General features: G+C 42.5%; 1 protein-coding gene across 1 annotated transcript; it reads right to left on the bottom strand.

Annotated features, from left to right (window-relative positions):
- Positions 1 to 295: 295 nt before the first annotated feature.
- On the bottom strand, positions 296 to 25,191 carry cnpy3 (canopy FGF signaling regulator 3). The gene is made up of 7 exons (XM_063061051.1): positions 25,102 to 25,191; positions 24,872 to 24,987; positions 21,375 to 21,498; positions 18,467 to 18,563; positions 16,272 to 16,394; positions 9,768 to 9,885; positions 296 to 1,187 (listed from the first exon to the last, which is right to left on the bottom strand). The coding sequence occupies exons 2-7, from the start codon at positions 24,972 to 24,974 to the stop codon at positions 940 to 942; spliced, it is 813 nt and encodes a 270-aa protein (XP_062917121.1). The 5' UTR covers positions 24,975 to 24,987; positions 25,102 to 25,191; the 3' UTR covers positions 296 to 939.
- Between the last annotated feature and the right edge of the window lie 300 nt (positions 25,192 to 25,491).

Genomic DNA, 25,491 nt, shown 5'->3' with positions numbered 1-25,491 from the left:
CATTAGTTTACTGGAAGACCATGGATTTGCGCCTTGGAAGGTTTCCAGGGCGCAGGCTTGGGCAAGGTTGTATGGGAGACCGGCAGTTGCCCATGCTGCAAAGTCTCCCCTCTCCACGCCACCGATGTTGTCCAAGGGAAGGGCATTAGGACCCATACAGCTTGGCACTGGTGTCATCGCAGAGCAATGGGTGGTTAAGTACCTTGCTCAAGGACACGCACGCTGCCTCAGCTGAGGCTCGAACTAGCGACCTTCAGATCACTAGACGGACCCCTTAACCACTTGGCCACACACCAAATGGATTGTAAGTATTTGTTAGAAGAATTTTCCTTTGCACTTTTCTTAGTGTTTAGGATATGCACTTTTTCTGTTTGCCTGAGCATTAAAATAGTAACACTAAAAAGATATATTCCATCCTCTCAATTTAAAAGTTCTCCCAAGCCTTTTATTCAAGTTACTCTGTTCAGGAACATTTCTACCTTAAGGCTTGTCATTTGAATGCAGCAGTGACCAAATGTCCAGAAATGTAACTCTTCAACTAATTACAAAATTGCACCCGCATTGACAAAATAAAACATATGACACCAATTATTTTTTTCTGTGTATGTTACTGGGTCAACAAAACATCCAAAAAGTTTTTTTTTGTTTAAAAAGCAAAGGACAGAGCATCCAGTCATAAAGTACTAGTTAAAATTAACTCTGTGTACCAAGGAAAAGATGGAAGAAAAAAAGATTATTGCAGAGAATGATGTACAAACAAACAGAGTATCAGCTAGAAGAGTAACCACTTGCTCACAAAAGACCTGATAAATTTAAATATATTTAAACGCACATCTAAGAGCAAGGTCCATATGGTTCAGGTCAATGATTTTTTTTAAACCACGATGCTCTTTAAAATACTATTCTCAATAAATGCTTCCTGCTCATGTCTTTCAGTCTTTACAGTTCATCAGGTCTGTGGGAAGGATGCAATTCCTGCTGTGTTTGCTCATCGCCTGATGATATGTTTCCTCCCTCCTCTTGCTCACTCTCCTCTTCTACTTGCTTTTTCTTCTTTCCCTTTTCCCCTTTCTTTTTGTCCTCTTCCTTCCCATTCGTATCTTTCTTCTTTTTCTTCTTCTTCTTCTTCTCCATATCAATGGCCGCAGGGTCGCCCTTCCGGCCGGTCCATTCTTCCTTCAAACATTCTGAAAGAGAGTAGGTTCGTCATTTGTACGTTCACCAAGTGGGCCACAACTTTAATTAACTAACCTTCTTTAACAGATACGGCAAATCATCCTGAACTGCACGCTCTCGTGAAAGTAGACATAATGTAGCTCATCTATGCTGGTAATGCATTTTCAGCAAGAGAGTACAAGTCTTCTGATTCAAGATTCAAGAAAGCTCATTGTCAGTCTTCAGTACGTGAGCGTAAAGGAGAATAAAATGATTGCTACTCCAGATCCAATGCAGCCAAAAAAAAACCACAATTAGCATAAAAAACACAATAAAAAAACAAACAATAAACATAACAGTGATCCTAAAAAACACAATGTACAAGTGTGACGAGAATACACATAAAATTAAGATGTTTGCTGGCCTGGGTTAGCATCAGTGACATCAGCAGTTGGTCTGCCACCTGCCCTCAGGGGAAGGAGAGATAAGGAACAATGGAGCAGCGTCTGGAGATGTGTAATGAAGGGACGGGGGAGAGAGAGCTGTCTGGAGCGGCTCCCCCCTTTGAACCTTGAACTGTTTGAAGTGATGGACAGGCGATACCCCAGCAGGGGGATAAAAAGGGGACCGGTTCGCTAAGGCGACACACGACACCCGAGGTAACGAGACCCTGGAAGCGGTACGCCTCTCACGAGTCGGTGAGAAGTATCAGACAACGGCCAGGGTGGAAAGGTACAATCAGCGGGAACCCGGTGTGTGTCCGCCCTTGCCTGGGTGCCGGGTTCACTGCAGAGGATCGACCGCATCTGGAGGAGGGGTCACAGTCGGTGACCTCAGGTGACATCACCAAGGACCCGCCCAAAATCGCCGGTCTGTGAGTGAAGCCGTGTCTGAATGATCAGTTGTTCCTGTTCCCTCTCTCTCTTCCCCCACGTTGTCCATCGCCATGGCAACGATTACTGCGAACTGAACTACTAAACTGGACTGAACTTTGAGTCACTTTGAAATTTGGTCATTTACCCCTAGACAACGATAGAGCTTGATTGATGCTGTTATCTTAATTCTGTGCACATGTGTGTTTATCGTTGCTGAACTGTTGCATTTATTATCCTTTCGATTATTGTGTTGCTTGTTTCTTTAATAAAACTTTCTTAGTTCTAGTACTCCAGACTCCAACTGAGTGATCCATTTCTGCTGGTTTGGCAACCCCGTTACGGGGTACGTAACACAAGTAACGGACTGAGTGTGACTGAATAGCTTACATACACAGACTGACTGTATGTACATAAAGTGCATAGACTACGGCGTGTCTGACGTGTATGTAGTAGTTTTGGGGGGCGGTGGGGTGGGTTAATATATTGAGGTGTTGAACAGGCTGAGGATTTGGGGGGCAAGTAACTGCTTTTGTGTCCAATGGTCCTGGCGTGGATGCTGGTGGGAGTTTGACAAACAGTCCATAAGCAGGGTGGGTGGGATCCTTCATGATATTACTGGGACTTCTCTCTTTGGAGCACAGGAGGATGAGAGGGGACTTGATAGAGGTCTACAAGATTATGAGAGGCATAGATAGGGTGGATAGCCAGTACCTGTTTCCCAGGGCACGAATAGCAAACACCAGAGGGCATATGTACAAAGTTAAGGGAGGGAAGTTTAGGGGAGACATCAGGAGTAAGTTAGTTAGTTGTTTATATTTCCACACACAGAGGGTTGTGGGTGTCTGGAATGACTTGCCAGGGATGGTGGTGGAGGCTAAAACATTAGGAGTATTTAAGAGCCTCTTGGACAGGCACATGGATGAAAGAAAAATACAGGGTTACGGGGTAGTGTGGGTTTAGTACTTTTTTTTAGGAATATATGGGTTGGCACAACATCGAGGGCTGAAGGGCCTGTACTGTGCTGTAGTATTCTAGTGTCTAGTGTCTCGTGGGCTTTTCTTGGGAACCTTTCTGTATACACGCCCTTGGTGGTGGCAGGCTAATGCAGGAGATCTGTTGAGCAGTTTTAACTTCCCGTTGAGATCACACATCTGCGTGAAGTGCTTCCAGCTGCAGCTGCTTGAAGACCGTGTTAGGGATTTGGATGACCTTCGGCTTGTATGGGAGAGTGAGAAGGCAATCGATCAGAGTTACAGGGAAGTAGTCACCCCGAAGTTGCAGGAGGTGAGTAGCTGGGTGACTGTCAGGAGAAATGGAAATGTGAATAGGCAGTTAGCACAGAGCACCCCCGTGGCCATTCCCTTAAAAAATAAGTATACCGATTTGGATACCTTTGCCACGGAGACTAAGTTACTGGTACTGAGCATAGGTCCGTGATGCCGAGGGGAAAGAGGGAGAAGAGGGGAGCGGTAGTGATAGGGGACTCAATAGTGAGGGGAACAGACAGGATGCTGTGAACATGAATGGGACACTCGGATGGTATATTGTTTCCCAGGTGCCAGGATCAGGGATGTCTCAGATTGTGTCCAAAACAGTTTGGAGAGGGAGGGAGAGCAGCCAGATGTCTTGGTACATATTGGCACCAATGACACGGAAAGGAAAAGCAGAGAGGTCATGAAAAGAGAATTTAAAGAGCTAGGTAGAAAGCTGAGAAGCAGGACCTCCTGGGTAGTAATTTCTGGATTGCTGCCTGTGCCACGTGCCAGTGAGGATAGAAACAGGATGACTTGACAAACTAATGCGTGGCTGAGAATCTAGTGCAGGGGGCAGGGCCTCAGGTTGTTGGATAATTGGGATCTCTTCTGGGGGAGGTATGACCTGTTCAGAAGTGACGAGTTACACCTGGGCCTGCGTGCAGGCTTGTTAGAGCTGTTGGGGAGGGTTTATACTACTTTGGCAGCAGGATGGGAATCGGAGTGACGCAACTCAGGACAGGGTGGATGGTCAAAAAAGCAAAGACAGTATGCAGTCAGACTGTCAGGATGGGCCAGCAGATGACAGGACATAATTGCAGCCAGCAGGGTGAATATCAATGCATCAGCGATGCAGAATCAAAAAGGGTAGCATTCAAAGTGTTATATACTCCGTGCACTGAGATAAGAAATAAGGTGGATGATCTTGTTGCACTGTTACAGATTGTCAGATACGATGTTGTGGCCATCACTGAATTGTGGCTGAAGGATGGTTGTAGTTGGGAGCTGAATATCCAAGGTTACATGTTGTATTGGAGGAAGAGGAAGGTAGGCAGAGGGGCTGGTGTTGCTCTTCTGGTAAAGAATGGCATCAAATCAGTAGAAAGATGTGACATAGGATCAGATGTTGAATCCTTGTGGGTTGAGTTAAGAAACTGCAACGGTAAAAGGACCCTGTTGGTAGTTATATACAGGCCTCCCAACAGTAGCTGGGAGGTGGACCACAGATTACAACAGGAAATAGAAAAGGCATGTCATAAGGGCCTTTGTGATGGTCATGGGAGGTTTTAACATGCAGGTCAATTGGGAAAATCAGGTTGGAAATGGATCCCAAGAGAGTGAGTTTGTTGAATGCCTACGAGATGGCTTTTTAGAGCAGTTTGTCATTGAGCCTATGAGGGGATCAGCTATACTGGATTGGGTATTATGTAATAAACCAGAGGTGATTAGGGAGCTTAAGGTAAAAGAACCCTGAGGAGACAGTGATATCAGTATGATTTGAGTTCAAATTGAAATTTGATAGGGAGAAAGTAAAGTCTGATATAGCAGTATTTCAGTGGAGTAAAGGAAATTACAGTGGTATGAGAGAGGAGTTGGCCAAAATAAATTGGAAGGAGCTGCTGGCAGGTGTGAGTTTCTGACGAAAAATGAGGAATTTACAGGATAGATGTATTCCCAAAAACATAGAAATACTCAAATGGCAAAATAGTACAACTGTGGCTGACAAGGGAATTTCAAGCTAATGTAAAAGCAAAAGAGAGAGGATTGGGAAGCTTTTAAAACCCAACAGAGAGCAACTAGGAGGGAAAGGATGAAAAATGAAAGCAAGCTAGCAAACAATATCAAAGTGGATAGTAAAAGCTTTTTCAAGTATGTAAAAAATAAAAGAGAGATGAGAGTGGATATAGGACTACAAGAAAATGAGTCTGGAGGAATAATAATGGGGGACAAGGAGATGGCAGATGGACTAAATGAGAATTTTGCACCGATCTTCACTGTGAAAGACACTAGCAGTGTGCCAGATGTTGAAGGGTGCAAGGGAAGAGGAGTGAGTGCAGATACCATTACAGGGGAGAAGGTGATCAAAAAGCTTAAAGGCCCAAGGGTACATAAGTCAGCCGGACCAGAGCAACTGCATCCATTGTTCTGAAAGAGGTAGTGGTAGAGGTTGTGGAGGCATTAGTAATGATCTTCCAAAAATCATTGGACTCTGGCATGGTGCCGGTGCATTGGAAAATTGCAAATGTCACTCCACTCCTTAAAAAAAGGAGGAAGACAGCAGAGAGGAAATTATAGACCAGTTAGCCTGACCTCAGTGGTTGTGAAGGTGTTGGATTCAATTGTTAAGGACGAGGTTATGGATTACTTGGTGACACAGGACAAGATAGGACAAAGTCAGCATGGCTTCCTTAAGGGAAAATCCTGCCTGACGAACCTGTTGGAATTCTTTGAGGAGATTGCAAGTAGGATAGATAAAGGGGATGCAGTGGATGTTGTACATTTGGACATCCAGAAAGCCTTTGACAAAGTGCCACACATGAGGCTGCTTACCAAGTTAAGAGCCCACGGCATTACAGGAAAGTTAATGACATGGTTACAGCATTGGCTGATTGGTAGGAGGCAGTGAGTGGGAATAAAAGGATCCTTTACTGGTTGGCTGCCAGTGACTAGTGGTGTTCCGCAGGGGTCAGTGTTGGGACCGCTTCTTTTTATGCTGTATATAAATGATTTAGATGATGGAAAAAAGGTGGTTTTCTTGCCAAGTTTGCAGATGATATGAAGATCGGTGGAAGGCCAGGTAATATTGAGGAAACAGGCAGGCTGCAGAAGGACTTAGACAGATTAGGAGAATGGGCAAGAGAGTGGCAAATGAAATACGTGGTCTTGCACTCTGGTAGTAGAAATAAATGTGCAAACTATTTGCTAAACAGGGAGAAAATCCAAAATGCTGAGATGCAAAAGTCCTTGTGCAGAACACCCTAAAGTTTAACTTGCAGGTGGAGCAGTGGTGAGGAAGGCAAATGCCACGTTAGTATTCATCTCAAGAGGGCTAGAGTACAACAGCAAGAATGTGATGCAGAGGCTTTATAAGGCACTGGTGAGGCCTCACCTTGAGTATTGTGAACAGTTTTGGGCTCATCTAAGAAGATGTGCTGGCATTGGAGAGGGTTCAGAGGAGGTTCACAAGGATGAAATGGTTATCATACGAGGAACATTTGAAGGCTCTGGATCTGTACTCACTGGAATTTAGAAGGATGAGGGGAGATCTCATTGAAACCTTTCAAATGTTGAAAGGCCTGGACAGAGTAGATGTAGAAAGGACGTTTTCCATGGTGGGGGAGTTCAGAGCAAGAGGGCACAGTCTCAGGATAGAGGGATGTCAATTTAAAAGAGATGCAGAGAAATCTCTATAGCCAGACGATGGTGAATTTGTGGAATTTATTGCCACCGGCAGCTGTAGAGGTCAGCTTGAAAGGTTCTTGATTGGACACGGCATCAAAGTTTACAGGGTGAAGGCCGGAGAGTGGGGCTGGGTGGGGGGGGGGGAAGAGGATCAGTCATGACTGAATGGCAGAGCAGACTTGATGGGCCAAATGGCCTAATTCTGCTCCTATGTCTTATAGGTAAAGCTAATAAATTTTTGCATACATTTTTGCATGAAATATCATTACAAGGTCATTTTAAATGGTGTGCTTAAACAGAGCCTTGATATTTGAAAAATCCCGAAGTGTTGGTGAAGTTACCGGACTCACAGCCACAGTTCTGGCTCACTGATACAGAGGAATGATTTGGAATCTCAACGTGGTAGCTGAGGAATTTACATTCAATAATTAAATGGGTTTTCTTTGCACGTGTGTCCTTCAGATAATAACTGCCAGATTAACAATTTGGCATGTACTAGCTGAGCTGAAGGGCCAGCTTCTGTTGTACAGCACACTTTAACTCTGCAACTGCTTTGGGTATTGCAAACTGATTGTAAGTCAGAAATGAACAAAAACCAAGAGTGAGAGAGGATAGCAGAAACGGGTGTGAGGGCAGGCACATGGAAATACCCTGTTCCCACCTGGCAGGAGGTAACTGCAATCCTGTAGCGCCAGCAAATCGATCCTGCCGGACACTCAAATGCTGATCGCATATACTAGCTGTTCCTAACCGGAGAAGGATCAGTATTTATAATGAACCAACAGGGCAGTGGACAGAGCTTCAACTGTAGTTTCCAAAAATGAACTGAATAAATACCGAGAACAGTTTCAGCTAAATGTCAATCTCCTGCAATACATTTAATTATTTGTTATTGGTGGTAATATTACTTGATGTATTGTTTGCGAGTTATACACACTGTGTTGTACACCTTGGTCCAAAGGAACACTGTTTTGTTTGGCCATGTACTGTGTATGGTTAAATGACAATATACTAGAACTTGAACTTGAAAAGGGGGACTGGAACTGATTAGATTAGTCATGGAGCACTACAGCACAGAAACAGGCCCCTCGGCCCATCTAGTCCCTGCCGTCTTGGTCTTCTGCCCAGTCCTATCTACCTGCGCCTGCACCATAGACCTCATACCCCTCTCATCCATGTAGCTATCCAAACTCTTAATTATTACAACTGAACATGCGTCTACCACCGCCACTGGATGCTCACTCCACACTCATAACACCCTCTGAGTTCCTCCTCAGATTCACCTTTGATCCTAAACCTATGACCTCTAATTCTAGTCTCATCCAATGAAGGGGGAGAAAGGCCTGCATCCAATCACACTACCTATACAACTCATAGTTCTCTTTACTTCTACAGGATCTCCCTTCATTTTCCTGTGCTCCAGGGAATAAAATCCAAACCTATTCAACCTTTCCCTGCAACTCAGTTCCTCAAGTCCTGGCAACAGCCTTGTAAATTTTCTCTGCACTCTTTCAACCTTATTAACATTGGATTGTTATTTGAATGAGCCAACATGTCATATAGCATACTTTAGTGTTGACTCTTCCATAATTCTAGTATACCATTGCATTCACTGTCATCAAAGAGCAGCAGACTTCAAAGTGTATAGATCAATTTAATCATCAAGCTTTCCATTTCAATATGTGCTACCAAACCTCGTTTCCCTTGAGGGACTGCAGTTCACAGAAAGAAATAGAACGGGAAGACAGGCTTGCAACAAATACAGCACGCTCACCTCAAATCTATGAAGCATTTTATAAAGATAAAAGATACTGAAGTAACTCAGAGTGTGTGTGTGGGCGACAGATACTTCTTGTTTGCTACAGGTCCTTTCCAGCCCAAATGATTGCTCTCAAGGTCAAGGTTGAGTTTATCGTCAGATGCAGGAGGACATGCCAGCACAGGTGCAACAATAACTTATTTGCAACTGTATCACAGTTGTGAGCAGTGATGTGTTGCAGGGAACAGTGCTTGGTCTGTTGTTGCTTGTCATCTATATCAACAATCTGGCTGATAATGTGGTAATCTGGATCAGCTAATTTGCAGATGACACCAAGACTGGGGGTGTAGTGATCAGTGAGGAAGCCTATCACAGGATTTGCATCAGCTGGAAAAATTGGCTGGTAAATGGCCGATAGAATTTAATGTAGGCAAGTGTGACGTTTTGCACTTTGGTAGGACCAACCAGTGTAGGTCTTACACAGGCACTGAGGAGTGTGGTAGAACAAAGCGATCTGGGAATATATGTGTCATACAAAAAAATATGGGCACATTGGCCTTCATAAATCAATGTACTGAGTACAGAGCTGGGATGTTTATGTTGAAGTTGTATAAGACATTGGTGAGGCCTAATTTGGAGTATTGTGTGTAGTTTGGTCACCTACCTACAGGAAAGATGGAAACAAGGTTGAAAGAATACAGAGAAAATTTACAAGGACATTGCCAGATCTGGACAACCTGAGTTCTAAGGAAAGATTGAATAGGTTAGGACTGTATTCTATGAAGATTGACAGCAGATTTGATAGAGGTATACAAAATTACGAGGGCTATAGATAGAGTAAATGCAAGCAGGTTTTTTCCACTGAGGTTGGATGGGACTACAACCAGAGGTCAGGGCTTAAGGATGAAAGGTGAAAAGTTTAAGGGGAACATGAGGAGATACTTTGTCACTCAGAGGGTTGTGAGAGTGCGGAACCAGCTGCCAGCATAAGTGGTCTATGCGAGCTCGATTTCAACATTTAAGAGAAGTTTGGATAGGTACAGAGATGGTAGGGGTATAGATGGCTATGGCCCAGTTGCAGGTCGCTGGGAAGAGGCAATTTAAATGGTTTCGGCATGGACTAGATAGGCCAAAGGCCTTGTTTCTGTGCAGAACTTCTCTATGACACAGGTACATAGCATCAGGCATAACATTCACAAGAAAAACATAAATTATACAAGAAAGAATACAACTAAAACAAAAAAACATTGACCTATACCAAAGATCATAGCAACCTAAGTAAGTGCACATCAGCCAGAGTTCTGAGTTTTTAAAGTTTTGTACCTGTTTCGTGGGGCTTTAACACGTGTCGTTCACAGAGGAATATTGTGAGGTCTTCCTCTTGGTGATTCTTATACCAGTCCTCAATAGCGTCCTCATACATTTCTACCATCACATCACACTGTAATTTAAAGAGAGCACACATTTACGGTTAATCTAGCACCACCACAATCATAGTGCTTAAAGAAAATAATATAATGTTATAAGAGGCTGATAACTTGCTGCGTTGGAAGATAAGGGGTGATCTTACAGACAGACATAAAATCATGAGGGGCATAGAAAAAGTGGATAGTCACAGGGTAGGGAGTCCAAAACGAAAGATCACGGATTCAAGGTGAGAGGGGAAAGATTTAAAGGGGACCTGAAGGCCAGTTTTCCCCACACAGAATGTAGTGGGTCTAAGGGATGAGCCGCAAGACGGGGGTTGTATCATAAATGGGTTTATTATCACTGACACTGACAGTGGGCACGTGGCCAAGTGGTTAAGGCATTGGACTAGTGACCTGAAGGTCGTGAGTTCGAGCTCCAGCCGAGGCAACGTGTTGTGTCCTTGAGCAAGGCACTTTAATCACACATTGCTCTGCGGCGACACTGGTGCCAAGCTGTATGGGTCCTAATGCCCTTTCCTTCGACAACATTGGTGTCATGGAGAGGGGAGACTTGCAGCATGGGCAACTGCTGGTCTTCCATACAACCTTGCCCAGCCTGTGCCTTGGAGAGTGAAGACTTTCCAGGTGCAGATCCATGGTCTCGCACGACTAACGGATGCCTTTATTTATCACGGACAGTCATGAAATATGTTTTGGGCAATACAGAAAAAACACTATAAATTACAATAAGAATATAAATAGATTGTGCAAGAAGAGAGCAAAACAGTGATAGTGTTCAGCACCGATAAGAAATCGCATGCAGAGGAGAAGCTGTTTCTACAATGTAGGTATGGTGAAGGGTCTTGGCCCGAAACGTCGACTGTATTCTTCTCCATAGATGCTGCTTGGCCGGCTGAGTTCTTCCAGCATTTCGTGTGTGTTGCTCTGAAATGTTGAGTGTGTCTCTTGAGGAAAGTACAATTTTGATGCTCAGACAACAGTTGGGTAGGTTACAAAAAATATAACCCAAGTCCCCAAGTGGTATCCTTGCTTTATATTCTAATCCTCTTGTGATGAATGCTAACAATGCATTTTTCCTTCCTTACCACAGTTTCATCTGTGAAACTATGACTCTTTAAGTTGGCACTCTGCTTAACACTACCCCACTGATGCGTTATAGGACTCTTGGTTCCCCAAACCAAACACTCCCAGATGCACACCCCCTCCACTCGCCCTGTGCGCTGCTGTGCTGGGAACCTGCAGTCAGCAATCTTCCTCTGGTACTCCCACAGCTTGGTGTGTCGGGGCTGCCTATGAGAGGGGGTACTGGGCAGGTTGGTGCCACCTGCCTGTGGTGTGGCTGTTCAGCACTGGGTTGGGAGGCTCATGAGCTGCAGCGGACTGGCAATAGTCTCATCACTTCTGTGGTACAACTCCGCATTACTCATACCAGAAACATCCCAGTGGGGTGAAAAGCCATCGCAGAGAGGCAGCACGGCAGTGTAGCAGTTAGCCCAATGCTTTACAGTACCAGACAGCGATCGCCGATCAGGCTTCAACTCCCACTATCGGCAAGGAGCTTGTACGATCTCCCCGTGACCGCGTGGGTTTCCTCTGGGTGCTCCGGTTTCCTCTCACAGTCCAAAGATGCACGACTAGGGTAGGAGATAGTAAGCTGGTGCTGGAAGCACGGTGGCATTAGTGGGACACAATCCTCAGACTGTGTCGGTCGTTGACTGTATGCTGATTGATTTATTAATTCTTTATCAAGATACAGCGTGGAATAGGCCCTTCTAGGCATTAGAGTCATGTCACTCAGCAACACCCTGATTTAATCCTAGCCTAATCAGGGATAATTTACAATAACCAATTAACCTACCAACCGGTACGTCTTTGGACAGTGCAAGGAAACCAGAGCACTCTGAGAAAACCCACAGGGAGAACTTAAAGATCTTAAAGGTAGTGACGGGAATTGAACCTGGGATGCCTGTACTGTAAACCGTAGTGCTAACCACTACACTACCATGCCACCCTTTCAATGTACATAAGTAAAGCTAATCTTTAAGATCTTTTTATCTTAAGCTTGTCAAAGCTCGGAGCAGCACCCACTCCGAAAATTCTCCTCACAAAATTTTTACTGAATCCAAGTAACACCATTACTAGATTTCCAATTTCTAAACAGTCCATGAACTCAGGAACACCACTGCACTATTCCTCTTTTACACTGTTTTCTTATTGCAACTTATAGTAATTTTTATGTCGTGCATGTACTGCTGCCGCAAGACAACAAATTTCACAGCATATGTCAGTGATAGTAAACCTGATTGCAATAGTGTAAGGCAATAAAACCACAAAAGCAACATAATAAAAAAAACAAGTTTTATAGTGCAATATTATAAAATAAAACATCATAAATCATAATAAAAGAGAATGAAGTGCTGCAGCTTTCATTATTCGAACAATTTCACAAAGCTTTTAACCAAACGATCGCTGCATCCCCGCATAATTAGCTCTAACTCCGATGTTTAATACAAGTCACCCTGGTGATGGCCCCCGTTCGTCCAGGCTACTCAGGCCTGTCCGCACTTGCTTTTCAGTTTGTCCAGGAGGACCTCTGAACCTCCGCCCAGAGTAATACAGAAAAATTATACTTGTCACAATTGATGTAAAACCCTTTCTTGGTATTTGCCCTTATAAAACCACAAGCCCTCACACAATCAATCACACACAAAATGCCGGACGAGGCCAGGTAGCATCTATGGAAAGGAAAAGAGATACCGTTTTGGGCTGAGATCCTTCATCAAGACACCCTCCCACAATCAGTCAGTACGAGACATAAAGTCATTCTGCAGAAAGGTTCCTAATGAAGGATCTCAGCCTGAAACGTCAACCGTTTATTTCCCTCTATAAATGTTGCCGGATCTTTGTCTGACTTGCAGCAGCAGAAGTGGCTCTTTAGGCCACCAAGGCTGCACCAGTGATCAGGAACCCATTTCCACTAATCCAATTTTATTCCTCCACAATCAAGGTTCTACTGCTCACCTACATATTCGGGGTAATTCACAGTGGCCAGCTAACCTAGCAACCTGCACAACCTTGGAACGTGGTGAGAAACCAGAGCAACTGGAAGAAATGGGTGGCAAAGCAGCGTAGTGGTTAGCACAACGCTTTACAGTGCAGGCAACCCGGGTTCAATTCCCACCGCTGTGATGAAATGAGTTTGTGCATTCTCTCCGTGACTGCGTGGATTTCCTCCGGGTGCTCCGGTTTCCTCCCACAGTCCAAAGATGTATCGTTTGGTAGGTTATTTGGTCATTGTAAAAAAAAAATTCCCACGATTAGGCTAAGATTAAATTGGGGCATTGCTGGGCGGTGAGACTCGAAGGGTCTATTCCACGCTGCCTATCAATAAATAAATAAATAAAATCTCCACAATGTCCCAGGGAGGACATGCAAACTCCAGACAGGCAGTACCCGAGGTCAAAACTGAACTCTTCTCTAGCTTTAACACTGTGCATCAATTTTCACTGAAGGATTCCAGTACATTGTAAACGCGTGCTGGTATTTATGTATTTATTCACATTTTATTCCACACTTGTACTTCTAACTTCATCTTATATTCTTCTTTATTCTGCAGAATTGCTGATGATTGTCAAACAATGTTTTGCATGTCGCGCCAACACACCACAGCAATTTCCCAATACATGCAAATATACGTAGCGGAATAACGTCGATGGGGACATGCTTCGAGTTTATCGACACCGAGTTACTCCTATTCTATAGAAATCTGTAGAGAATCAGACTGCAAAATCTGCACGCAGAAAGCAGACGGTGTAAATTGTGTCCTTGGGCAAGCCTCGTTTACGAATGGAAGGAATCTTCCTCCGAATTTTTCTTCAACTTTTTTTTTTTTAAAAAGAGTTTCTGTAAACCAGAGACCCATATCTCACAGCATGTTGGAGAGAATAGTTCAAAGTTCAAAGTTCAAAGTAAAGTTTATTATCAGAGTATATACATGTCACCACATACAACACTGAGGTTCTTTTTCTGCGAGCATACTTAGCAAAGTTGTAGAACAGTAACTGTGAACATCAGGAACTGTACACTGTTAACAAATGGTGCAAATGCAGATATAAATAAATAGGAATACATAACAAGCATAAAATAACAATATAACAGAGTCCTCAAATAAGTGTAGTTATCCCCTTTCGTTCAAGAGGCTGATGGTTGAGGGGTAGTAACTGTTTTTGAACCTGGTGATGCGAGTCCTGAGGCTCTTGTACCTTCAGCAGTGAGAAAAGAGAATGGCCTGGGTGTTGAGGATCTTTCACAACGAGGTCTAGGTGTTCTTGTACATCAGTCACTGGAAGCAAGCATGCAAGTACAGCAAGCAGTGAAGAAAGCTAATTGCATGCTGGCCTTCATAACAAGGTGAATTGAGTATAAGAGCAAAGAGGTCCTTCTGCAGCTGTACAGGGCTCTGGTGAGACCACACCTGGAGTACTGTGTGCAGTTTTGGTGTCCAAATTTGAGGAAGGACATTCTTGCTATTGAGGGAGTGCAGCGTAGGTTCACAAGGTTAATTCTGGGATGGCGGGACTGTCATATGTCGAAAGATTGGAGCGACTGGGCTTGTATACTCTGGAATTTAGAAGGCTGAGAGGGGATCTTATTGAAACATATAAGATTATTAAGGGATTGGACACGCTGGAGGCAGGAAGCATGTTCCCGCTGATGGGTGAGTCCAGAACCAGAGGCCACAGTTTTAAGAATTAGGGGTAGGCCATTTAGAACGGAGTTGAGGAAAAACTTTTTCACCCAGAGAGTGGTGGATATATGGAATGTTCTGCCCCAGAAGGCTGTGGAGGCCAAGTCTCTGGATGTTTTCAAGAAAGAGATGGATGGAGCTCTTAAAGATAGCAGAATCAAAGGTTATGGGGATAAGGCAGGAACTGGATACTGATTGTGGATGATCAGCCATGATCACAGTGAATGGCGGTGCTGGCTCGAAGGGCCGAATGGCCTACTCCTGCACCTATTGTCTATTGTCTATTTGACGATGGATGCTGCTTCTCTACAGCAACATTTCATGGGGATGTACTGAATGGCTGGGAGGGATTACTCGTGATGTTCTGGGCTGAATCCACTACCTTTTGTAGGATTTTCTGCTCAAAGGCAAAGGTGTTCCCATACGAGGCCGTAATGCAGCCAGTCAGCACACTTTCCAACATACATCTATAGAAGTTTGCCAAGGTTTTTGGTGACATACATAGCTAACTGGAAGTTAAACACAGACTTATCTGAAGTTACCAAGTTACCAGCTACAGCTCCTCATGGGGATATGGAAGCTGTTGTTTCTCACGTTTTGGCTACACAGCTCTTCTTGTCTCAAGAGTTTTCTTTTAGGATAAATGCAAGCAGGCTTTTTCCACTGAGGTTGGGTGAGAATGGAACTAGAGGTCATGGGTTAAGAGTGAAAGGTGAAATGCTTAAGGGGAACATGAGAGGGAACTTCTCACTCACAGCGTGGTGGGAGTATGGGGCAAGCTGCCCAGTGCAAGTGGTGGATGCAGGTTCGATTGCAACATTTAAGAGAAGCTTGGATAAATACCAGGATGGGGGGGTGGTGTGTAGGGCTATGATCCAGGTGCAATTCCATGGGACTAGGCAGAATAGTTTGGCATGGACAAGATGGGCCAAAGGGCCTACTTCTGTACTGTAGTGCTCTATGACTCTAGGATCTGGGCCGCCTGTTGACAAATGGGGTAAGTGCCGCCACTCCCAGGTAACAGTTCACATTCATGACACTGGCCAGGAGTCGGCCCCGAGCCCCACTTCTCAATGCGAAGCAACTATAACACTTGCCCTAACCAGCCTGACACAGCTCTACCAGGCAGCCTCTTCGTACAGAGCCATGATTCAGGCCTGATGATATAAAGGCTTTTATATAAAAAAACAACTCACACAAAGGCACTCTACAGCAGCAAGCAAAATCCAAATACATACATGGGGGGACCAGGGTTGCTGAATTTAATAAACGTCCATTTGACACAGTCTCACGTAAAAACAGAATGGACTGACAAGTGCTTCTCAGGATTTTTATTAAACAATATTTGTTAAAAATAGAGCCAGAAAACGAGACCTTAGGCTTGCGCAAAGAAGTCGGTTTTGAAGAGGAAATGGTGGTAAAGAGGTAGGGAGACATTGCTACTTATGGAAGGAATTCCTTAGTCTTGGCCATTGAAGATATGGCTGTTGATAAAGCAATCAAAGGAAAAGGGAGAGAGAATTGCAAGAATGGAGATATCACTCTGAGTTATAACAATGCAGGAGGTAATAGTAACAGGAGGAATTTGGAACTAAGAATTAACTATTTAAAAGCAGCAGAACCTCTTTACCTCAGGCGTTCCGCACGTACCTGTTTCTTCATATCAGACACTTCGGCAGATGTTTCATTCCACAACTCATAGGGGATGTCCATTACCACTTTCACACCCTTATGAACAAGGCCATGCAGAGTTTGGAATGTCTCACTCATTCCCTGGTTGAGAGAAAGAAAATGAAACTTTAAAGGCTTTAAACAGTGGTGCAGTTTCTCAACACCAATTTTAACCATAAGACCACAAGACATAGGAGCAGAATTAGGCCATTCGGCCCATTGAGTCTATCATGGCTGATTTATTACCCCTCTCCTCTCAATTCTCCCTTTAACCTTTAATAGCCTTACTAATCATGAACCTATCAACCTCTGTTTTAAATTTACCTTCAGCCCCCACAGCCATCTATGGCAATGAATTCCACAGATTCACCACCCTCAGGCTAAGGGAATTCAAATGTCTAACAAAGTTATATTCCAGCACTACATCTTCATTCCTTTGATAATAGGGAAGGAGATAAAATAGGGAGGTCGAAGGCGCTTGGCAGAGGATGGCGCTCGGGAGGCTGTATCGGAGGGGCTGGTCGGAGGCTCGAAGTTTTCGGATGGACGGACTCAGTGTCGGCTGTGGTCGGCTACTTCCAAGGCATCGGCAAGTTGACGGTGCCTGGAGGTTTATGGCAGGGAGTTTCTCCCTTTTGCCGCCGCTATCAGGGACTATCGGGAGTCAATCGGGACTTGAGACTTTTTTTTTTACCAGGCCCATGGCCTGTTCTTTATCAAATTATCATATTGCTTTGCACTGCTGTAACTATATGTTATAATTACGTGGTTCTGTCAGTGTTAGTCTTTGGTTTGTCCTGTTTTTCTGTGATATCACTCTGGAGGAACATTGTACCATTTCTTAATGCATGTATGCATTTCTAAATGACAATAAAAGAGGACTGAGTGTTCTCATAATCTAAAAAAAATAATTAAATACATCCAAGAGTGTAGGAAGCCAAATTCCTTACATAATGAACCAATGAACTGCATAGAGATTCTGATTCTCTGTAATATCAGCACTATTCTTGGCAAAGTTACGAGATATTGCTATGGCCCATAAAGTTGCCATCCATGAACTTGACCTGTTCACTTGACTGTAAATTGAGATTTAGATCTGAGGTTTATTGCTATTCAAAATAAAGATGGATTTTCTCTAAACACCAGCTAGAATTGTTAGGTCCATGGGTTGCCAACATGGGGTCCATCAACCCCTCTGTTAATGGTAGGAGTCTATGGCATAAAAAAAGTTTGGAAATCACTGGTTAAGTCCTATTTCTTGAAGATTTTGATGTTTTAGAATAACAACCCCACCGGGAAAAAAACACCTTGGAAATATGTAGCTTAAGAAAATGTATTTTGAAAGAATAGTACCATACATTCTACCTGCACAATGCATTACAGCCATCTGCTGCATTTACTTAAATAAAACTTCCTAGCCTTGTACATCAATGAGACACACACTGTCTTGACTTGGCTATATCCATCCTTCACTGTTGCAAGGTCTAAATCCCTATTGAGGGCAGCATATTCATACCCAGAGGACGCTCACGAGAATGAAAGGGAGTTAACATAATTTCTTATGTTAACTCCCTTTGATGGCTCTGGGCACGTACTCCCTGGAATATAGAAGAATGAGGGGGAAATCTTTTTGAAAACTAGTGAATATTGAAAGGTCCAGACACAGTGGCTATCGAGAAGATGTTTCCTATCACGGGAGAGTCCAGGATCAGAGGGCACTGCCTCAGAGTAGAGCAGCATCCCTATAGAACATAGATGTCGAGGAATTTCTTTAGCCAGAGGGTGGTAAATCTGTGGATTTCATTACCACAAACAGTTGTGGAGCCCAAGTCATTGGGTTTATTTTAAGCAGAGGTTGATAGGTTCTTGATTAGTAAGGGTGTCAAAGCTAACGGGAGAAGGCAGGAGATTGGGTTGAAGGAATAATAAGTCAGCCATCACGGAATGGCAGAGCAGACTTGATGGGCTGAATGACCTACGTCTTATGCATTGGTCACTCCATCTAAGAATAAAAGTTGTCATATGCGAGCTATTCTCTTCACACAACCAAGGTTCTTTTTGTGCGGATGCGTACCTCCACGCCCGGCAAGTGCAATGTCCATTCTGATGCTGCTCTGAGTCCAGAGAGAGCTGTGTCTCTCCCCTCCACGAAAAGGCAGCTCATCGGTTCTTACCTTAGCAAAGCGGTTACTCCCACTCCGCTCCTTATGCAGGTTGTATTCCAGCAGCCGGTTGCAAATGTTTTCCGTGACTTCAATCAGCCTAATATCCCTTGTAAGGGGGAAAAGAATGCAGGCCATCAGCTGATATTCAAATTTGCGTCAAAATGGAACAGTCGCATCCTGCTTTTCATTTCGGAAATCTGGCTTGGTGATAGTTCAAACAAAAATACCCTATTTGTTAGCCTAATGTTAACATGATCAACATGCTCTGTCCCTTTAAAGCCAATAAGCCAAGCTGACATAATTTATGAGGTTAAGAGGATGATCCACTTAATCCACACTAACCAAAATGCCCACTTAAACCAGTCCCATTTGCCTGCTCTTGGTCCATATTCCTCTAAATCAGGGATTTCCCACCTTTTTTTAATGCCACAGATCCCTGAAATTAACTGAGGGGTCTGTGAACCCCAGGTTGGGAAACGCCGCACTAAACCTTTCTTATCCATGTACCTATCCAATGGGAGATATGGAAGGAAACTTATGGAGTTCTTATGGAGAGAACATGCAAACTCCACACCAACAGCAGAAGAAGTCATGACTGAACCTGTGTCAGCAAAGGCAGACACATGGCAAAAAAAAAATCACTCACTTGGTGTCACCATGCTACCCAGGGGCAGGTGCAGCAAGTAATTAGAAGGGCAACAGGTATGTTAGCATTTACTACAGGGGGATTAAAGTGCATGTATAAAAACGTCTTGCCAATTGAAAATGAGATGAGCAACGGGTTTTCTTTACTACACTGGAGATTTACAAGGATGTTGCCTGGATTGGAGAACGTGCCTTATGAAAATAGGTTGAGTGAACGTGGCCTTTTCTCCTTGGAATGATGGGAGGATGAGAGGTGACCTGATAGAGGTGTATAGGATAATGAGAGGGTTGATCGTGTGGATAGTCAGAGGCTTTTCCCGCAGGGCTGAAATGGCTCACACAAGTGGGCATAGATTTAATGTGCTTGGAAGTAGGCACGGAGGGGATGTCAGGGATAAGTTTTTCACACAGAGGGTGGAATGTACTGCCAGCGAAGGTGGTAGAGGTGGATACAATAAGGTCTTTTAAGAGACTCTTCGATAGGTAAATGGAGTTAGAAAAATAGAGGTCTATGCGGTAGGGAAATTCTAGGCAGTTTCTAGAGTAGGTTACATGGTTGGCACAACATCGTGGGCCGAAGGGCCTGTAACGTGCTGTAGATTTTATGTTGTATGTATATGGTCACTTGGAACTCTTCATTTCCACCTTTATTTATGTGTTATCTGACAATGATCATGAATCAGAGTCCGCTTCATTATCACTGACATATGTCATCAATTTTCTTGTTTTGTGCAGTGTTAGAGTGTAAGGCTATAATTACCATAAGTTACAATAAAAGTATAAAATTAATAAATGGTGCAAAAGACGAAAAGCGAGGTTGTGTTCATGAGTTCACAGACCATTCAGAAATTTGATGGTGTACAGGAGGAAGCTGTTCCTAAAACATTGAGTGTACAACATGCACAAGATACAAAAACCCCAGTTCAATATCCTCCTCCGATCAGCTGCTGCTCCAAAACCGCTTGACTTGCTATTCATCATCAAGGCCTTAACTTTGTGAGGTGAATTTTCTGCTTATTAATGCAAAGAATGTAGGTCAAAGCCTCAGAATGTTTTTGCCCCGATTAGTTTCTACAAAGCTCAGGTACATCAACCAAATACAAAATAAATTCACCTCAAATGTCTGTCCATCCTCAAAAATCATGACCCTCGCATCTTTCCTCAAATTTCAGACCTAAGCTTGGGGATCAATCCCCTAGTGCTTGCCTGAGCAGCTCCTGGTGCACAGTCTAACTTTATACCAATGGGTTTAAGCCCAAAATGAATTCTGCCACTCTGTTGCAGAAATGAAAAAGTGTGGAATAGAATATGTTCATTCTGGCCTGTAATGTTCTATGCTACTATACAGATAGTTTTGAGCTAAGAACTACATTTTGGGGTTAATTTAGATACTTCTTCCTTGGTCTGCTTTGGGCACGTTGGACCGAATAACCTACTACAGTGCGGTAACTTAAAAAGACAAAACACTTCGCTTAACCCAGCAAGTTCACAGTGCAATTTCAGAACATCACTTTTTTCGTTTGCATGATGGCAATTTCATTTTTAAAACAGCGGTGAGCAACGTACTTTGCTGACCGGGAATGAACGTTTGGTGAAGAGATATGTAGATGCATGCTGTGGATTTATTTCTTTCTGGACTAAGTTGAAGCTGTACCATTCTTACTTACGAAAGGGCTCTTCAACAAGCAAACAAAAGAGTTCAAAGTAAATTTATTATCAAAATATATATATGTCACCATATACTACCCCGAGATTCATTTTCTTGCAGGCATTCACAATGAATGCAAATCGACATTAAACAATCAAAGGAAAACTAGACACAAACAAAGACAGACAAACAACCAATGTATAAATTGTGCAAGTAAAAACAGAAAAACAAAATAATAATAATCAATAAATAATATTGAGGGGTTGTAGAGTCTTTGAAAGTGAGTCCATAGGTTGTGGAATTTGTTGGGATGAGTGGAGCCTGATGGTTGAGGGGTAATAACTGTTCCTGATCCTGGTAGTGTGGACCTTTCCACCTCTTTCTCTGAGCTTCAAATATGATTTCAACCAAAAAAAAAAGGGCAGCACCTCATTGTTTACATCAACCAGTTACCTCTAGTTTGTGGATAATTTACCAATGTGGATTCAGAATGTCTTTTCAAGAGAATGATAGACAGACTACCCTATCATTTTTCTTTTTGACTATGCCACGTAAAGACAAAACGAAGAAGTATAAATGTCAGCATCCTATCAAAGTTCAGTGAATTTGCAAGAATTTGCTTACGAGTGCCTGTATTTAATCCTCGAACCCTTTCCTTCCATAAAGCTGTATTTGGTATCAATCACCTCATTGGTCTTTCCGGTTTCAGCAAAAGCTGACTTCAATTCCACAGCAAGGTACTTGCAAACTAAAGGACAATACAAAAGAAAGTATAAGAGAAAGGAAATATTTAGGCAGAATAAGTAAAAGTACTAGCTTTGTTATTGAGAGATGAAACACTTTATATCTTTATCTCAATAGTTTGAGTTTCAGTATGATGCCATTTACCCCAAGTTATATGTTAAGTACTTCGCAAAGCAGGCTCAACAGACCAAATGGCAAGATTCTGCTCCTATATCCAGTGGCCTCACTTTGCACATCAGATTATATTATTATAACAGCAATAACATGAATGCATTAGATCGAAATCAAACTGAAAATATGTTCTAAGTATACTAAATTATATCACACCAGAGGAATATTGTATCATTTCTTAATGCATGCGTTACTAAATGACAATAAAAGAGGACTGCATGTCCTCATAATCTAAAATAATATTTAAAAAATTAGCAATGTATTCTTGAAAATGATTATGCTCAGATTGAAGGTTTCAATGCCTTACATGCAATTCCCTCCTTCTTCAGCAATCCAGTAAACATTTTGGTTATGAACTTGAAAGCAGAATTCCGTCCCTCAATTCCATCTTTATCTATGCACCAGTTTAAAATTCTAAATGTTTTACACTAACCACATTGGTAAGACAAATAATGCAGAATTTAAAATAGAAGTACCATTAATCTGAGCAAGCACTAACAATAAAGCAGACAGTGCCGGAAATGGAGACATCTGTGGAACAATCAGAGTTCTATACTTGGCTGATAACCTTTCAGAAACAGAGGAAGTTTACAATCAGTTTTAAGATATGGAGAAAGGGAAGAAATGATCTAAAGGTGAAATATACAAAGGATAGAATTCAATAAAGAATAATTCTGACAAAACAAACAAGCAGAAATTATCAATAAAATTAGTTCTGACTTCTAGAAATAGAAAGGAATAACAGCACCGACTCTCACTTCTATATTTCTATAGAAAGGGGAACAGATTACTTTAACTACAGATTTTCAATCAGTTTGTAAGTAAATTAGAAAAAGTGCTAACCATCTACAGGCAGCTGCAATCTAACCTACCAGTAACTTTAATGCTGAAGGAAGTGTGTAAATGAACAGCTGAAAGGACTGTATCCATTTCAGAAGACAATGTGATGCTACTTACAACATAGAATGGCTATTTCACTGGAATGAATCGAGCCAATAGTTGCAGTGATATTCTCAAAAATGCTAATTTTTATTCTAGTCACAAATATTGAGAGTAAAGTTTCTTTATTTTTAATACAAACATGGAAAGTGGAAAGATGATAAAGTTGTTAAGAAGGCACATGGTGTGTTGGCTTTCAATAGTCGGGGGATTGAGCCCAAGAGCCACAAGGTAATGTTGCAGCTTTATAAAACCCAAGTTAGACTGCACTTGGAATAATGTGTTCGGTTCTGGTCACCTTATTATAGGAAGGATGTGGAAGTTTTAGTGAGGGTGCAGAGTAAATCTACCAGGATGCTGCCTGGATTAGAGGGCACGCCTTACGGAGATAGACTGAGCGAGCTACGGCTTTTCTCTTTGGAGAGGACGATGATGAGGTGAGGTGACTTGCTAGAGGTGTACATGATGATCAAAGGCATAGATCGAGTGGACAGCCAGACACTTCTCCCCAGGGTGGAAATGGCTAATATAAGGGGGCATAATTTTAAGGTTATAGGGAGAATGCCAGAGGTAGGTATTTTTACAGCGAGAGCATGGAACCCTCTGCCTGTGGTGGTGGCAGAGCTAGATACATTAAGGGTATCTAAGACTCTTAGATAGGCACATGGATGATAGAAGGGAGGGAGGGAGGATGATAGAAAATGGAGGCTTATGTAGGAGGGAATGGGTAGATTGATCTTAGAGAAGGCTAAAACATCGTGGACTGAAGGACCTGCACTGGGCGGTAATTTTCTATGTTCTATAAATAAAGCTGCAGTAGAGCAGGGCTATCAGTTCTGCATTTCCCCACTGCCCCTTGTCACAAACAATTTCTATTACAAAGCAACCAAATGACTGAAAGACATCCTAAGATGCTTCCTTCAAAGTTAAAACAAAAAACTATTTCAAAGAAGATATTAGGAAGAGTTCGATGAGGAGTTAATAGGATGTCAGAAGCTAAATGATATGGTTGCGATCAATAATGGCATGCAGGCAGGCAGGGAGGGATAAGTCCGCGGAAAGGTGAGAATATCTAACCCTTCTGGATCAGATTTAACACAGGACTAGTCTCACTCTAGTTCTTTAAATGCATGTACTCTCAACATACAAGTCCACTGAGATCATTGGAAGCATTCTTTCTCTGAAATCATCATGTATTTAGGCAATAAAAAGCTTTACTTTGAAGCTGGCCGCCAAGGAGCAATATTTCTGAGCATCAACATTCAAAACTGCTCCAGTGGATCGAATCAAAGATGAATACCAAGGCCAATAAATGACAATGATTCCTTCTGGTCAATATCCATCTAGTTTTCCAATCACCTCAAAAAGCCACAGGCAAAAACCTCAAATGGAGCAGGTTCTTAAAAATATATATAAGAAATAAATTTGGATGTAGGCAAAATAAGTGGAACATGAAATTTAAATTGAAGCAATGTTAGACCAGCATTCAAGTATTTTATTCAGAATTAAATATATACCATTTAAACGTTTATATTAAAATAGAGACTTTTAAATCTCAGAATGTGGCAAAATTTTCACATCTTGGGACAACCCAATATCATTGAATTTGTGGTTTGAAAGTTTGCCATCCTCACATCATCACCTACTCAAACAATCAGAAGAATTACAGACAGTATCTTGCAACTCAGATGATTTGGTACAACTTTGGACTTAGTGCATTTCAAACTTTATTCCTATGGACTAAATTATTTTACTCACTAAAATTCCCAAGACCAATGTCATAAAGTGAATTAGGCACCAAACTATTCAACCCATTTACAGCAATTCTTCCTTTTTTGGGCGAAAGGACACTTAAACACTGTGCCGTCCAGAGTATTTGGAATAAAATCTTAAACTAGAATCTGAGCAGACTACATGAAAAGATGTTATCACAGGAATCCCAAGTAGGCCGATGAAACATTAGGCACATTAACCACAAAAACTTTAATTCCTAAAACAGAAAATTATGGAAGTAATAGGGAGGTGGCTCTAAATGACAAGTCAAGAATCAATCCTTCCTTTTGTATTTCTTGAAAACGTCAAGAAATAAGCATTAATCAACTATTTATTTCTGCATTAATAGCAATAATTCCCGTCAATGAGATTTATGCACCCTCTGGTATCAGTTAAAATGGGAAAATGAGCAAAAAAATGCTAAAAGGCAGCATTTCATTTCTGTGTGTAGCAGGTGGAGCTGTCAATGATTCAGTAACAAGTGCAATACAAACCTTCACATTTATTGGGGAGTTTCACCCAGTCGGAATCATCATCCCCCCAAATGAGCCCAGAGAACAAGAGGAGGGCTGAAATCAGCGTGGTCACGGTCAGCATAGCGCCGCGATCTCTAGTGTGTAAAAAAAAACATAACAATAAAAGTTATAATTATACCCAATGTTATTTTTACAATGTCTTTTTTTCAATAAAATACAATCAGGCTCAATAAGAAATTGACACTCACCCGAAGCTTTGTCACATTGTATCCACTTCCTCCTCACGCTGACCAATCCCGTGATCAGCCGTGTCCGTGTCTGACCAATCCTGGTAAACCTTCAATGGAGCACGCGCCAAACGTTCCGGAATGTTGGGAGCGTTTGCAAAGTGAAGCAGCCAATGACAGCCGACTGTGATACGTGTTGTACACAAATTCTGGTCAGATTCTGCTTTTAATCTTCTGATTCCATGCTCATTTATTTTCCTGTACTCCACGATGCGAATGATCATTATATTTAAGCGGAGAAAGTGCCGGCTCCCGGATACGTTTACGGTCGGCTTTTCAACCCTCTCTAATAACACAAGCAATTGTAAGTTTTCAGGAGCACGCATTGTACACTGACATACTGAAAGTGAA

The sequence above is a fragment of the Mobula hypostoma genome, chromosome 10, assembly GCF_963921235.1.
Source record: "Mobula hypostoma chromosome 10, sMobHyp1.1, whole genome shotgun sequence".
Taxonomy (NCBI): Eukaryota; Metazoa; Chordata; class Chondrichthyes; order Myliobatiformes; family Myliobatidae; genus Mobula; species Mobula hypostoma.
This window is presented reverse-complemented; position numbering and strand designations above follow the sequence as displayed.

Excerpts from the sequence above, each read along its gene's own strand:
- cnpy3 (XM_063061051.1), bottom strand. The coding sequence starts at position 24,974 with ATGCTGACCGTGACCACGCTGATTTCAGCCCTCCTCTTGTTCTCTGGG. Across the intron at positions 21,499-24,871 it reads ACTCCCCAATAAATGTGAAG|TTTGCAAGTACCTTGCTGTG; the intron begins GTTTGTATTGCA and ends ATTGTCCTTTAG. Across the intron at positions 9,886-16,271 it reads TGTCTGATATGAAGAAACAG|TGTGATGTGATGGTAGAAAT; the intron begins GTACGTGCGGAA and ends TTTAAATTACAG.